The 16,865-nt window shown below is 39.6% G+C and overlaps 1 protein-coding gene across 3 annotated transcripts in view; it reads left to right on the plus strand.

Annotated features, from left to right (window-relative positions):
• The first annotated feature begins 11,877 nt into the window (after positions 1 to 11,877).
• LRRCC1 (leucine rich repeat and coiled-coil centrosomal protein 1) overlaps positions 11,878 to 16,865 on the plus strand; it is a 35,516-nt gene continuing 30,528 nt past the window's right edge. Inside the window, exons 1-3 of one of the 3 annotated variants that reach the window (XM_002710665.5) lie at positions 11,878 to 12,257; positions 14,246 to 14,451; positions 14,738 to 14,803. In XM_002710665.5, coding sequence (XP_002710711.2) covers positions 12,169 to 12,257; positions 14,246 to 14,451; positions 14,738 to 14,803 — 361 coding nt within the window. In that variant the 5' untranslated portion in view covers positions 11,878 to 12,168. Of the gene's footprint in view, positions 12,258 to 14,245; positions 14,456 to 14,737; positions 14,804 to 16,865 lie in introns of all 3 variants that reach the window. The other 2 variants (XM_070075832.1, XM_051843870.2) reach the window with 2 other exon arrangements.

Genomic DNA, 16,865 nt, shown 5'->3' on the forward strand with positions numbered 1-16,865 from the left:
AGAGTTGGGGCATAGCGGGTAAAGCCACTATCTGCAGTGCTTGGCATTCCATGTGGACACTGGTTCGGGTCTCAGCTGCTCCACTTCTGATCCAGCTCTCTCCTATGGCCTGGGAAAACAGTAGATGTCCCAAGTCTTTGGGCCCTTTTTCCCACAAGGGAAACCTGGAAGAAGCCCCTGGCTCCTGGCTTTGAATAGAGTACCACTTTGTTGTGGCCACTGGGGAGTAAACCAGCAGATGGAAGATATCTCTTTCTCTCTATCTCTATCTCTCTCTCTCTCTCTCTCTCTCTCTCTCTCTGCTTCTCTGTAACTTTGTCTTTCAAATAACTAAATCTTTAAAAAAAAGAAATAAACTCAGAAAACTAGTAATATTAAGAAACCTTAACAGGATAGAGGGCATTTGTGAAAAACATATAACATCATACACAATGGTGAAAAACTAAAAACTTTCCAAATTTACCAAAAATAAGACAAGAATTCCCACTTACACTATTGTTAATGAACAATGTGCTGACATGTCTAGTTTAACAATTACATAAGAAAACAAGAAAGACATCCCAACTGTAAGGGAAGAAGTAGAACTATCACTATTTACAATGACATGGTTATATGTAAAAGTGTAGTACATCCCCAAAAATTTGTAAGAAAGCTACTAGAAATAATAACTGAATTCAGAAAAGTCCTAGGGTACAAGAATAAAACATAAAAGTCAATTTTGTTTCTATACACCATCAACGAACAATGTGAAAGGGAAATTAACAAAGTAATTCCATTTACAATAGCAGCTAATAAACTTATTAATAAACTTAACCCAGGAGGTGAAAGACTTGTGTACTGAAAAGCTATGAAGCAATGCTGAAAGAATTAAGAATCCCTAAATAAGTGGAAAAACATCTTGTGGAAAACTTAATATACTAAGATGTCAGTGCTACCCAAAGCAATCTAAGATTCAATGCAATCTCTACCAAAATACAACAGCCTTCTTTGAAGAAGTAGAAAAGTGAAGCCCAAATACACATGGAGTTTCAAGGGTCTCCAAATAGCCAAAACAGTATTACAAAAGTAGATTCAAACTGGAGGTGTAGTATTTCCAAATTTCTAAACTTTGTACAAATATATAGTAATCAAAACAGTGTGGTATTGGCATAAAATTAGACATATAAATTAGTGGAATATAATAGTCTAAATATAAACCTATACATCTATGGCCTCTTGATTTTTGACAAAGGTACCAAATCTATTCAATAGGGTACAAATATTCCTTTCAACAAAGAGTGCTGGGACGACTGCATTTCCACATAAAAAAGAATGAGATTGGATTTCTATCTCACATTATATACTAAAATTAATTCAAAATGGATAAATGACATAAATGTAGGATGTAAAGCCATACAATTACTAGGAGAAACATAGGAGTAAATTTTCATGACATTGGTTTGACAATGAACTCTTAGATAAAAACACCTTCAGAACAAGCAAAAAAAGAAATAAAGGATAAATTGTATCTGTCAAAATTAAAAATATTCTTGTATCAAATAAGATTATCAAGACGAGGCTGGCATTGAGGCAGAGCAGGGAAAGCTCCTGCCTGCAGTGCCAGCATCCCTTATGGGCGACAGTTCAACTCCAAGCTGTTCCGCTTCTAATCCAGCTCTCCGCTATGGCCTGGGAAAGCAGTGGAATAGCCCAAGTCCTTGGGCCCAGGCACCCACGTGGGAGACCCGAAGGAAACTCCTAGCTCCTAGCTTTGGATCAGCGCAGCTCCAGCCAATTGGAGAGTGAACTGGCGGATGGAAGACTCTCTCTCTCTCTCTCTGCCTCTGCATCTTCTTCCCTCTCTGTGCAACTCTGACTTTCAAATAAATAAATAAAAACCTTAAAAAAAAAAAAAAAAAAAAAAAAAAAAAAAAAAAACCTTCAGTACAAGCAAAAAAAGAAATACAGGCCGGTGCTGTGGCTCACTTGGTTAATCCTCCGCCTGCGGTGCCAGCATCCCATATGGGCGCCAGGTTCTAGTCCCGGCTGCTCCTCTTCCAGTCCAGCTATTTGCTGTGGCCCAGGAAGGCAGTGGAGGATGGCCCAAGTGCTTGGGCCCCTGCACCTGCATGGGAGACCAGGAGGAAGCACCTGGCTCCTGGCTTCGGATTGGCGTAGCTCTGGCCATGGCAACCATTTGGGGTGGGTGGTGAACCAACAGAAGGAAGACCTTTCTCTCTGTCTCTCTCACTATCTGTGAAAGAGAAGAGAAGGAGAAGGAGAAGGAAAAGAGAAGGAAAGAAGAAAAGGAAAGGAAAGGAAAGGAAAGGAAAGGAAAGGAAAGGAAAGGAAAGGAAAGGAAAGGAAAGGAAAGGAAAGGAAAGGAAAGGGGAAAAGAAAGAAAGAGAGAGGAAGGAAGGAAGGAAAGAAGGAGGGAGGGATGGATGGAGGGAGGGAGGGAGGGAGCTCCAGAGGGAGGGAGGGAGGGAAGGAAGGAAGGAAGGAAGGAAGGGAGGGAGGGAGAGAGGGAGGGAGAGAGGGAGGGAGGGAGGAAGGAAAAGAAAAAAGAAAAGAAAAAGGGAGGGAGGGAGGAAAAAAAGAATCTATCAAAATTAAAAATATTCATGTATCAAATAAGATTATCAAGATGGGGGCCAGCGCCGCGGCTCACTAGGCTAATCCTCCGCCTTGCGGCACCGGCACACCAGGTTCTAGTCCCAGTCGGGGCGCCGGATTCTGTCCCGGTTGCCCCTCTTCCAGGCCAGCTCTCTGCTGTGGCCAGGGAGTGCAGTGGATGATGGCCCAGGTGCTTGGGCCCTGCACCCGCATGGGAGACCAGGAGAAACACCTGGCTCCTGGCTTTGGATCAGCGTGGTGCGCTGGCCGCAGCGCGGCGGCCATTGGAGGGTGAACCAATAGCAAAAGGAAGACCTTTCTCTCTGTCTCTCTCTCTCTCTCACTGTCCACTCTACCTGTCAAAAAAAAAAAAAAAGAAAAGAAAAAAAAAAGAAAAAAAGAAAGATTATCAAGACAGGGCTGGCGCTGTGGCAAGAGGGTAAAGCTGCCGCCTGCCGTGCCAGCTTCCCATATGGGCACCAGTTCAAGACCCAGAAGCTCCACTTCTAATCCAGCTCTCTGCTATGTCTTGGGAAAGTAGTAGAAGATTACCCAAGTCCTTGGGCTCTGCACCAGAGTGGAAAACCTGGAAGAAGCTCTTAGCTCCTGGCTTTGGATCGGCCCAGCTTTGGCTGTTGCATCCATTTGGGGAGTGAACCAAAGGATGGAAGACTTCTCTCTCTTCTCTGCCTCTGCATCTCTGTAACTCTGCCTTTCAAATAAATAAAATAAATCTTTTATAAAAAAAAAGTTATCAAGTAGCAAAAAGAGAACCTACAGAATGAAAAATAATTTTTGCAAGTCAAATATCTGTTAAGGATTCAATACACAGGATATATAGAGAACTCCAATAACCTCTTCCTCTCTTCAAAATGATTTTCAAAATGGGCAAAGGATTTAAATATATATTTATTTCTCCAATAAAATATACTAAGGATCAATAAAAACATAAAAAGATGTTGAACATCATTTGTCATTAGGGAAAAGAAAATCCAAACCACAATGAGATAACACTTCAAACTTACTAAAATGACTATAAACTTTAAATGGAAAATAAGAAGTCTTGGCGAGGATATGGAGAAACCATGACATTCATACATTGCTGGTGAGAATGTAAAATGGTGTAGCCACCATGGGAAATCCTCAAAGAAGCTACAAATAAAAATACCATGTGACCCAGAAATTCCATTTCTAGCTATACATCCCAAAAAATATAAATCAGGGATTGAAGCAGATATTTGGATGTCAACATTTCTTACAGTATTAATCACACTAGCCAAAGGTGGAAACAGCCCAAGCATCCTTCAACAGATGAGTAGATAAACAAAATGTGATATATACATGAAATACAATATTATTCAATCATAAAATGTAATGAAGTTCTTGATAAATGGAACAATGTAGATGAAACTGAAAACATTAAGCTAAATGAAATAATCTCGACATAGAAGAATAAATATTTATGATTCATTTACATTAAATATCTAGAAAGCAAATTCATAGAAATAGACAGTAGTTCAGAGGCCACCAGTAGCTGAAGAAGGGAAAATGAGATTTATTGGTTAAAGATTATAGTGCTTCCCTTGGGATAATAAAACATTTTGGAAATAATAGTGATGGGTTAGACTGTGAAATGTAATTATTCCTACTGATTTGAACACTTAAAAATAGTTGAAATGGAAAATTTATGTTTTATATATATCTCACAATACTAGAAGTCAATAATCTAATACATAATAATGTAATACACTGTACACTTTGAATGGGTGAATAGTATGGTATATTAATTATATTTCAATAAAATTTGTAAAAAAGGATTAATATGCACAATCTATAAAGAACTCTATTCATATTTTACTTAGACCAATAAACAAAAGTCTCTGTAGATAATTGAGCAAGAGTACATACAGAAGAGAAAGTAACAATGACCAAAATATGTATATAAACAGATGCTTAATGTCACTGCTAACAGAAGAGAAGCAAATAAGGTAAATATGAGGTATAACTTCATACCACCAAAACAACAAAGCTTTAAATTCGGGGCTGGCACTGCTGCGTGGTGGGTCATGCCACCACCTGCAACGCCATCCCATTTGAGTGCTCATTAGTGTCCTGGGTACCCAAGTTCTGATCCAGCTCTCTGCTCATGCGACTGAGAAGGCAGCAGAAAATGGCGGGAGTGCTTGGGCCCATACCACGTATGTGGGAGAACAGGATGAAGCTCCTGGCTCCTGGTTTTGCCTGGCTACATGTGGCAGCCATTTGGGGCATGAACCAGCAGTCAGAAGCTCTATCTCTTTGTCTCTCCCTTTCTCTCTGTAACTCTTTCAAATAAATCTTTAAAAAAGAAAAGAAAACTTTGACTTTACAGGTTGACAGTGATGTGCAATTTGGAATTATCTAATAAAAAGAGCAATTCCAAAATGCTAATGGCTATTCATTGCAACTTTAAATTCAATGGCAAAAAATGAGAATTATTTAAAAATCCATTAACAGGTAATGTTATGTTAATACAATGGAAATTGTAAAGGCATTTCAATTATTCTAAATTGCCTGACCCTCATACTTTATGCAACCTTAGTTATTGCTGTTTTATAACAACTCCAATCCATCAGTAAATTCTGTAGACTCTAATTTCAAAATATATCAAGAATCTAAGCACCTTAATCCCTAATGCTTAAAACTGGCTCATCATCTACGATCTAGAAGGATGAATGTCTTACTTTCTTCAGCACAGCTTCAGTCTCAAAATTACAAGTTAACAACAATAAATACAAGAAAATACCAAAATAACCACGGACACTATATTGGTGGACATTCTTGGATCCGGAGTCAGAAATAGCAACACCAGTAAGAAACTCATTTTCCCCAATAGGTAAAAATCTTTCTGTTGATATTATCAGATCAACTGAGAGTGAAATTTCCCTTGTGTGTTTTTGTGGCTATGGGAAATACCTATCTGCTAACTTCGTTTTGTCACAAAAACTACCACCACTACTATAAACCTGACCACCATCACCATCTCTCATTCATTGTCACCTGACAAATGAGGGTACTTATAATTCAAAGATATTACTTTGGTGCCAAAAAAATTCAAATCCATGCATAATTTCTTCATAGTATGCATTTTTCATGAACTTTTTAAGGCTCTTTATATGCAGGGATTTCCATTTTTTTGTAAAATAAACTTATATTTCAATTCCATTTTACATGAACTTGTTGAAGTATCCTTGTATTATATCTGTTTATTCATTTACTTATCTCTCCCCTGATTAAGATAGAAAAGTAATTTGTCCCAAGTAGAATGTAAAGACTTTGCTCTGAACCTTCATATAGTAGGTGCCAAATATATATTTGCTGTACTTTAGGGAATTTGAGGATTTTGGAGTTGATTAAGTTAAAATATGTAACCAGGATGTGAGAGTAGCAGACACAAGCTTTATTTGGGTAATGTTTTGACTGCCTGTGGAAAAACCCATAGCATGAAATAGCCCAGGGGGTACCCTTAGGCAGGACTACCATCCAAACAAGAGAAAGAGAAAGAGGCAGTGGAATTCCAGGAGGAGCCAAAAGTGCAAGAGAGGGCTTCTGTGTCAAAATGGTGTCACTTAGCAGCACTGTGGGTATTCCCTGGGCCAGAGAGCTCCCAATGCAGTGGTGGCTTGGGGTACCACCAAGGCACAGAGATGTTGACTGTGGTTTCACAGAGTATGCAAAGCAGGCAACCTCTAATAAGCCAAAAATTTGCTTATTTAGGCAATGTTTAAAAGAACTGGTTATGTAAAAAAGTTTATTTTGGTGGTAGCTGACTTTCGAGCTAATGAACCTCAGCTTGCTGTGAAGAGGTAAACAACCCAGGTACTAATATATAGAGGTCATTTTTGCCTCATTTACATAACCTACATGAAATACACATACTATCAAGAGATAAATAAAACACAGTTCACTCCTTCATAGCTTATCCATAGCTACAAAATTAACAGATGAATAAATGCATGATTAATGAGTATACATTGAATGGATTAATATCTATAGATTAAAATAACAGGATAAGAATATTGGCCGCCGGTGCCGCAGCTCACTAGGCTAATCCTCCACCTTGTGGCGCCGGCACACCGGGTTCTAGTCCCGGTTGGGGCGCCGGATTCTGTCCCGGTTGCCCCTCTTCCAGGCCAGCTCTCTGCTGTGGCCCGGGAGTGCAGTGGAGGATGGCCCAAGTGCTTGGGCCCTGCACCCCATGGGAGACCAGGAGAAGCACCTGGCTCCTGGCTTTGGATCAGCGCGGTGCGCCAGCTGCGGCGGCCATTGGAGGGTGAACCAACAGCAAAAGGAAGACCTTTCTCTCTGTCTCTCTCTCTCTCTCACTGTCCACTCTGCCTGTCCAAAAAAAAAAAAAAAAAAAAAAAAAAAAATCACAAGTTTCTAAAAACATGTGGCTAGTAAATGGCAGAGAGGAATTCAAAGTTTTGCCCACTCCAATCCAAAGTTGACATCCTTCCCATTAAACCACAATTTCTTCTACATCTACAACATATTATTTAGAGTTAAATAATAACACTGTTATACCTCCAAGGGAGACAACTCTGTCCAGAACTTCTGAAATCTTTCTTCTTTAATGAGCTATGACTAACTTGTTCAGTGGCATGTGATTTAAAAAAATAAATAATTAACATGTGATACATTTTAACTCTGGCCTTAAAAATGTCTGGAAAAATATTGTAACAATTCACAAGTTAATCACTTTTAAAACTAAGTTAAGCTGAATAATAAAAACTTTAAAACTTGTATAAGAATGAGACAGCTAAGAGGATAACGCTTTTTGGGTAGCCTAGCAGAAACTGCAGGGAAACTGTAAAAAATAACAACCCATGTGAAATTTCAAAATTACTCTTCAGGGTTTAAAAAACAGAAAAAGGCAAAATCATGCAACTCTTCACTGTAGTAAGGATCTTTACTTAGTGCTAAAATAGAGGCAAGAATTTTTATGTCTCCAAAAGGAGTATTAAAATACTCCTCATTGAACATACCTGTCCCCCTGAGTATGTGGGCTGCTTGTGCCAAAATGTCTATTATTGTGATCAATGAATGTGTCCTGGGGTGCCAATTTTTTTGGAGACTTGTTGAAATTTCTTTGTAGTTCAGTATATGTTTAACTTTATTAGAATCAATTTTGCTACTTATGTCCATATATATGTACATCTATAGACATAACTGAATAGAGAAACAAAAAATTAATGGCAGTAGCTTTCTCTAAGTGATAAGACATTCTATATAATTAGCATACAAAGTTTTTTCATGGAGAAATATTTTCCTAATGACAAAAATTACTATGTTCTCACCTAATATAATTTTATGACAACAACAGAACTTTAAGAAAATGTTAAATTACATTTTATATTATTTAAGATTGTAGGATAGAATAAGGAATACATTAGAAAATATTCCACCAAATTTAAATTTCAAGAACAATTGCTCCTGAAAGAAGAGAAGTTCAATTACTGCAAAATTAATTTTTAAAAGAGTTAGTTATTTACTTGAAAAGCAGAATCACAGAGAGGGAAGGGGAGGGAAAAAGAAAGACAGACAGACAGACATTGATCTTTCATCCATTGGTTTACTATTCAAATGGCTACAACAGCCAGGGCTAGGCCTGGCTGAAGCCAGAAGCCTGGAACTCTAGCAGAGTCTCCCACATGATGACAGGGGCCCAACTACTTGGGCCAACCTCAGCTGCTTTCCCAGGTGCATTAATAGGGAGCTGGATCAGAAGTGGAGCAGCCAGGACTCAAACCACTGCCCATATGTGATGCCAGAATAGCAGGCAGTAGCTTAACTTGCTGCAATGCTGGACACTCCTATCCCTATCTCCTGCCTTTTCTAACAAATCCTAACAGGTAGTAAGCAGGAAATAAATACTGGTCAAATTGTATTTGTATTGTTACTACAACAACCTCCTAATTAATTCATGTGCCAACAATCTCCTTCCTCCACTTCAACTTCCTCCCTCCATTCCAACCTCCAGTCAACTTTATAAAACACAAACCTAATCAAGTCCCTTCCCTGATTAACTACTCTGATGTCTAGTTTTCCTGCATCTCTTCCCAATCTTTCTGTCACACCTGATGCAACAACAACATCACACATCATTTGCCCTTCAAATCAAATTTGAAACAAGTATCAGTTCCCCAGCTAATCATATAGCAGGTTCTGAACCAAGATTTAAATTACTTTTCTATCTTCATCTGTTACCTTCATGTTGACTTCTGCACATACACTCCCACTCCTCATCAGCCTTTCTAAAGAACATATTCCAAAATAGATGCTATTCTCTCTGCCTCCCTAACGAGCCACCTTACTGCCCAATTAAACTACCTGCCTCATGCTTGATCTCACACTACTAAGACTGATGCCAAGTGTATTGCCCTTTTGATACCACAGAAATTCTTCCAACATAATCATGTAAAGTGAGCCCCGGGCAAATTGAAGTAGTTTCAAAACATGACACAAAATCACAGAGGGTAGTGATTGAATTTAAACGGCTGCTTACAGATTGTTTAGAATACTAATGTCAGATTCTTTGAACTTTAACTCTGAGATCTCATGTGGAAGCTGGTTTAAAATTTTATTGATAAGGAAGTAGAGACTAAAATGCAGATTTCTATGAATGTCTGATCAAAAACAGGCAAAAACAGATTATTACTTTCTTTTCAAGACTATCTATCCCTAAGTACTAAGACAACTAAGATACAACCTAGAATTTTTAGGCTCCACTATCTATAGTCAGTATTTTGATTAATCAAAATCCTATAATACTAGAGGAAAGATCTAGTGCATTTAATATCATTTCAGTATAATTTATTTCCTAAGTCAATTATTTATTTTAGGTGGAACTACAATACTAGCCCCATTAAAAATCTTGAATTAAAATTCACTTGTGCTATTAATACTAGTCACCAGGAAACCTCCTCTAGAACCTACTAGCTTTATTCAAAACTATTTATCCTCCATTTCTTTTTTGGTAATTCAAGTTGGGTTCATCTGAGCACTTCTTTTGATCTGTAGCGCTTATGCTTGCACACATTTGTCATTCACTGATGTTATGAACTGATAATGCCCCACCACCCCCAACACATATATATATTTAAATCCTAACACACAACAGCATGTTATGAAGATATGAGGTCTCTGGAAGGTAATTAGGTCATAAAAGTGGGGCCTTCACGTGTGATATTAATGCTCTTATGAAAGAGACCCTAAGGGGCCAGCACTGTAGCTGGCCAGTAAAGCTCGCCACCTGTGGTGCCGACATCTCATAGGGGTACTGGTTCATGTCCGGCTGCTCCACTTCCAATCCAGCTCTCTGCTATGGCCTGGGAATGCTGTGGTAAATGGTCCAAGTCCTTGGGCCTCTGAACCAGTGTGGGAGACATGGAAGAAGCTCCAGGCTCCTAGCTTTGGATCAGCTCTGCTCCGGCCACTGTGCCCATTTGGGTACTGAACCAGCAGATGGGCAACCTCTCTCTCTCTCTCTCTCTCTCTCTCTCTTCTCTGCCTCTCTGTAATTCTGCCTTTTGAATGAATAAATAAATAAATAAATATTTTTAAAAAAAGAGAGACATCAGAGCTCTCTCAGCCTATTCTGTCTTGTGAGGACACAAGTAGTTGGCAGTCTGCAACACAGAAGAAGGCTCTCACCAGAAACTGACCATGCTTACCATAGTTCCAGCCCCCAGAACTGGGAGAAATGAATTCCTGTTGCTTACAAGCCATTAGAGCTGTTGTAATTTGTTACAATAGCCAAAACTAAGATAATTGGGGTGACTTATTTTTGCCTCAGGCAGTCTCTCATCCTTTAGTCTGTTATCCTGGGCTTACATAAATGGTGGCTGGGTAATCATGGAGCAGAGAATGCCAGCTGTGTGGAGGGCTTGTCTTACAGCCAGCAAACCACCCCTTCTAACACACTCTTATGGCCAAAATAGTTGTAAACCAGCCCAGAATCTAACAGCCAGTAAACAGATTCACCTCCACCTCTTGTTGAAAGGAGCGCAGACACATTACATACACAGGAAACAGTGAATTGTGGCCATGTATTTTACAGTGTGGGAGGTATAACTAAATGATAGGACACCAATGGCAGCTAAATTTGGAAATGTCTTCAATGTTAGTTTTGAAAAATAAATAATTTAAAATAAAAATAACCACACTATGATTAACGATATGAATTACAAATTATATACAGGGGGCCAGCGCCAAGGTACAGTGGGTTGGTCCTCCACCTGCGGCACCGGCATCCCATATGGGCGCCAGTTCTAGTCCCCGCTGCTCCTCTTCCAGTCCAGCTCTCTGCTATGGCCTGGGAAAGCAGTGGAGGATGGCCCAAGTCCTTGGGCCCCTGCATCCACATGGGAGACCAGGAAGAAGCTCCTGGCTCCTGGCTTTGGATCAGCACATCTCTGGCCATTGCAGTCATTTGGGGAGTGAACCAACGGAAGGAAGACCTTTCTCCCTGTCTCTCCCTCTCACTGTCTGTAACTCTACCTTTCAAATAAAATAAATAAAAAGTTTAAAAAATATATACACAGGAAGTAAAGTATTTTATATAAAATGCCCATAAAATCAGATTATAGGCAAAATTATTTTAATTGCTTTATATTAACTTTGACATTATGCGTAAACAATAAAATACATGGTCTGGTGTGGCATGTAATGGTATGTACACTATGGGCATTTAACGAATACTTTTTGCCTGCATAAAGAAAGAACAGTTGAGTTTTATTGCTTTCCCTTTGAAAGGGAACCATGGGAGAGTTTCGTACAGGACAGTGACAGGACCAGATTTAAGATATGCTTTTTGTCTCCATTTTTAAATGGCATCATGACTCGGGAAGCAATCTAGTCAAGAGAGTTCTTTAGTCTTACACAGAATTGTTTCCCCGTTTGTAATGCAGTTCATTCCCAGAACTCCCCCGGACAAAGCAAGACTCTACTCAGTCACCTTTTACAAAACTTACCGACTACTCATAGCATTCTACAATTGGCTTTGGTGCCCCTGCGCTATTCCTGACACTCGTCATGCTGTATGGCAATTGTTTCCTCCACTGGACTGGGGATGCTTCAGGAACCTGAAGGAGCGGCTTACTCCTCAGTCACAGTGACTTGACAGAGTAAGGCATCCCACAGAAGTTCAGTGAATCAACAGGAGGTGGAATGGCCCGTGGGGAAATCATTTACACGTGTGTAAGGCTATATCGGGCCAAACGGCTGTAAAACGGCCGGCAGAAGTCGCTCGGCTATAACGCAAAAATCACACCGGACGCACCCGAAGTTTCCCCAACTCTTAAGCTTCGTTTTACGGCAAATCCTGAGAGTCCTGCCGCAGATGCCGTAAAAGATTACCAAGTCCCAGTGGGGATCCCACTTCCGGTTTTGCGGCACCGTCTGGGCGGGAAAGTGCCCGGCTGTCGGTTAGAGGGAGAGTCCTCGCCCCGCCCCCTCGGGCCCCACTACCAGGCTCTGCGACCCAGCGCTGGGCGCCGTTTAAGACCTCCCCTACTCCCCGTCGCTGGTGCCATGGAGGCGGCGGGAGAGGCAGAAGTCGAAAATGAGGATGGCGACAGCAGCTGCGGGGATATGTGCTTCATGGACAAAGGTTTACAGAGGTAAAGGGCGCTCCGCATCCTGGAGCGGCCCGCGCACCCCTGGGCTGGGGCCGGGGGGCAGCGGGCGGCCTGGCCGAGCGGAAGCGCGCCGCTGCTCTGCCCACTCCACACACGCACACGCACACGGGAGGCTGCAGGCCGCCGGGCTCCGCCGACACTACCCCGGGAAAGTGCCCCCAGTGAACCAGGCCTGCGTTCCCTCCTCGCCCTCGCTTTCCTTACGGCCCCGCACAGCCCTGAAACTGCCGCACGACGTGGAGCTGCCCAGGCTCTTGCTACTGCTCCGTTCTGCTGGCCCTCTGTTCTGTTCTAGTTATTCCTCCGCTTACCCTTTGATTGCTGGTCTTCTCGTATTGTCCCTTGCCTCTCTTCTGCCACTCGTGCCCTGAAAGTAAATAAATGAGTGGCAGCGTAGTTCTTGCAGCAGCCTTGGCGGGACCATTCGCTTCTCTTCGTCAATTTTGCCTCACTTCCCTATACTCCCACCATAATGCCTTGTTTACGGAGCACTGTAACTTAACACGTACTTGCCAAGTTTACTGTTTGAATTCCTTGTTTCCCGCTCTTGCTGCCTGAGTTTGTGCATGGCATCTGAAGCTCTGGGTTCTGAATTTCTGATTGGTCGCTGCCTGGTTTTTCCATCTCCACTCCACATTTCACCAGCTGCCCTCTGTGGTTAGCTATACTGGGCAAGTCTCCTCTGCCTTTGCACGCACTGTTCCTTTGGGGAGTGTCTCCCTCTGTACCGCTGATAATTAAGCACCTCGTAGGCATTGCATGATGAAGGAGACTCAGGGAACCCAAATGATTCGCCTGACTTAATGCAGTTGGTGAGAAATTAATTTTTAATGCGAATCCATTTCTGTTATTTTTGTGGTCTGCTTTTTCTACTGTTGCATGTTACGTATTAATTTCCAGAACTGAAATGTGTCAGAAAGTAAATGGCTGTTTTTAAGAGCGTATTTAATAGCATAAGGCCTGGCACTAATTAAGAGTTTAGTAAATAACAGAAACTGGATAATTGGAAAATTCTTGAAACATGCACATTTAGAGATTTCTGGTTTGAAATTTGCAGATGCTTCCTTGCTGCAGAATTAGGTTTCTTTCAGTTGTGTAGTAGCTGTTACAGAGCCTACAAGAGGTTACCATGACATTGAGTATCCCTTTGCCTGACTGCACCTCCCATGTAGCAACTCTAAACTATGTACTTACAGTTTGTGTTCCTGGAACTGCAATCTTCAGAAGAGGTTTCAATTATAAATAGTGGTTAAGAGTGAAGAGATGAGTTTTGTTTAGGAGAGATGCATTCCAGTTTCAACAAGGAGGAGGGGGACTTTTTCACTAGAAATAGCAATAATTAGTGGTTTTATTGGAAATCAGCTGCATTGTAGATTAAGCAGCCATTGCAGACAGTGAAGAAAATAGGATCATAAACTCCAGCACTAGATCTGGATTTATACCTGAGCTCTGTTAACATCAGAACTGCAAGAATGTGGGCAAGTTATTTAATTTCTATAAACTTAAAGTAATCTTATGATACTTACTGCTGAGAATTGCTGTGACAATTTAATGAGATAAGTAAACTGATATTTAAAGAGGTCATTTGTTGAAGTAACAGCAAAAAAAAAAATGGTAGAATGCAGGATTGAACAGAGTGCTAAGATTTCAGAGCACATACAATTATTGATTGTTTAATTCTGGGTTTATTATATGCTGATGACTGTTCACACACAGTAGCTAGATTTGTCCAGGGTCAGCTACCTTCTTTGAGTGGTTTTGCATTTGTTTGAATAGTACAGAATACTGGTTTGTGTTGTAGGAAGTAGTGCTTCATGAGACATTCAACAATAGGTAAATAATAAGTAGAATTCCATTGTAGAATGAGAGGAGCATATACTGTCTACATGATGTTTGGTTAATTTTAATTATTTGGTCATATATTTTAAATGCCTTTTTACTTGTTTCTCATAATACATTTTCTTTTGTAGCATATCACAGTTATCTTTAGATTCAACCCTTCATGCCATCAATCTTCATTGCAACAACATCTCTAAGATCAAAGCCATTGATCATATTTGGAATTTACAACATTTAGATCTGTCATCTAATCAAATAACTCAAATTGAAGGGCTAAGCACTCTGACAAAGCTATGTACTTTAAATTTGTCCTGCAACTTGATCACAAGAATAGAAGGTTTGTAAGTGATTTTCATTTAATACTTTGCACAAAGAAGATGACTTAAGTATTTTGGAATAAAAATTATAAACTTTTGAAAATTGACACCAAAGTTCATTATACAAATAGTTTTCTTTTATAAAATTACCAAGTTTTTAAAAACTAAATATTTTTCAAAATATCAATAAAATTGATTTTACTGTTATCAAACTGGTTTTGTTTCACAACAGTCAGAAATGATATTGCAATGCCTCATCTCACTAATTTTTTAATTTTGAAAAGTTTTATTTTCATTTTCTTTTAGGACTTGAAGCACTAATTAATCTGACTAGACTGAATTTATCATATAACCACATAAATGATCTTAGTGGTAAGTAGATTTGCTTGTTTTCTGTAATGCTAAATATTTTTTTTAACTTTTATTTAATGAATATAAATTTCCAAAGTACGATTTATGGATTACAATGGCTTCCCCCCCATACCGTCCCTCCAACCCACAACCCTCCCCTTTCCCACTCCCTCTCCCCTTCCATTCACATCAAGATTCATTTTCGATTTTCTTAATATACAGAAGATCAGCTTAGTATACATTAAGTAAGGATTTCAACAGTTTGCTCCCACACAGAAACATAAAGTGAAAAATAATAGATGATTTTTTTTAAATGATGATGAAATCAGATCAGACCTATTGTCATGTTTAATCCCAGTGAGAGTCAAGTTGGGAGTTGATAATTTCTTTTTTTTTTTTTTTTTACAGAGGATCAGTTTAGTATGCATTAAGTAAAGATTTCAACAGTTTGCACCCCCATAGAAACACAAAGTGAAATATATTGTTTGAGTACTCGTTATAGCGTAATGCTAAATATTTTTAACATGTGATGAGTTAGCTTTAGTTCAACATGTTGGAAAACTCTGAATAATCAATTTTTGACTAAATTTCTCAACTAGAGAGTATACTTCAGCCATAATTCTTTTATTTATTCATACCAAAACACAGATGAGTAAAAAAATAAGGAATAGAGACTAGGATAATCTAGAACAAAAATAAATAAATAAATAAGACGAGAACGATCCCTTTTAGGGGAGTAATACTTCAATCTTAGATAACTGAGCAATATACTCTTACATGGAAAAGGGTGGTTTCAATAGAATAGTCTACAATATCTGCTGACTGATATGACAGCCAGTAGTCCAGTGTGGCTGTTCACCGTGGGAAATGTGACTAGTGTAACTTAGGGTATGAATGTATAATTTTAATTAATTTTAAATTAAACATGAAATGTCAAGTTAAATGTGGTAGTTGATGTGTACCACATTGAATAGTGGAGGTATGCAGCAATCCAAAGGTTGTGGCAAATTGTGGAACAATTGAAGTTATTAAGGTTACTAAAACGTTTAGTATGTATAAGAAGATTTAATTTGTTATCTAGTTTTTAATTGATTAAAGTGATAGTGATAAATTGAACAAAATTTCATGATCTGAGAGTTGTGTAGTAGAGCCAGCAAAATTCTAGGGCCAGTGTTGTGGTACAGCAACTTAAGCTGCCGTTTGCAATACCAGCATCCCATGTTGGAGTGGTAGTTCAAGTCCCAGTTGAGTCCTGGCTGCTCCACTTCCCTTGCAGCTCCCAGCTAATGTGCCTGGGAAAGCAGCAGATGATGACCCAAGTGTGTGGGGCGCCTGCCACCCATTTAGGAGATCCTGATGAAGTTCCTGGCTCCTGCTTTAAAGCCAGCCAAACCCTGGTCATAGCAGCCATTTGGGGAGTGAACCAGTGGATAGAAGATCGATCTCTTTCTCTCTGTCTCTCTCTCTCTCTCTTTCTCTCTCCCTCCCTTTCTTTGTTTTTCTTTGTTTTTCTTCCCCACTAGAAAAACAATGCCCTATGCCAGGTGCTTAGTATACAAAAAATAAAAAGACTATTCACACCCTTCAGCTGAAGTAGTGGCTATATTTTAATTTTTTAAATGTTTTTCCCCATAAAGACATGAAAATGTTAAAACTGGAGTTTCAACCTTTTGTGTGTCACTGTTGTATGGTATTGAGCAAGGTATTTTATTCTTTGAATATGGTTTCCTTATCTGAAAAATATGAATATAGGATAAAATAACTCATTCATTTACTCAATGCAAATTTACTGAGGATAACTATGAAACACTTCCAGAGTGATGAGAAAACAAACAGTAAAAATAAAAGTCTGTCACAGAGCTTATATGATAGTGGAGAAGAAAAACAAGTAAATAAAATTATGTTAACTCCCTAAAAAACAAGCAAGAGATTTCAGTACCTACCTCACAAGCAGATACACGGGGGCAGGCATTGGGCATAGCAGGTTAGTCCCCCACTTGAATCTGGTTTGAGTCTTTGGCTACTCTGCTTCTTCTGATCCAGCTTCCTGCTAATGTGCCTGACAAGCAGTAGATAATGGCTC

Source organism: Oryctolagus cuniculus, chromosome 6 (genome assembly GCF_964237555.1).
Source record: "Oryctolagus cuniculus chromosome 6, mOryCun1.1, whole genome shotgun sequence".
Lineage (NCBI taxonomy): Eukaryota > Metazoa > Chordata > Mammalia > Lagomorpha > Leporidae > Oryctolagus > Oryctolagus cuniculus.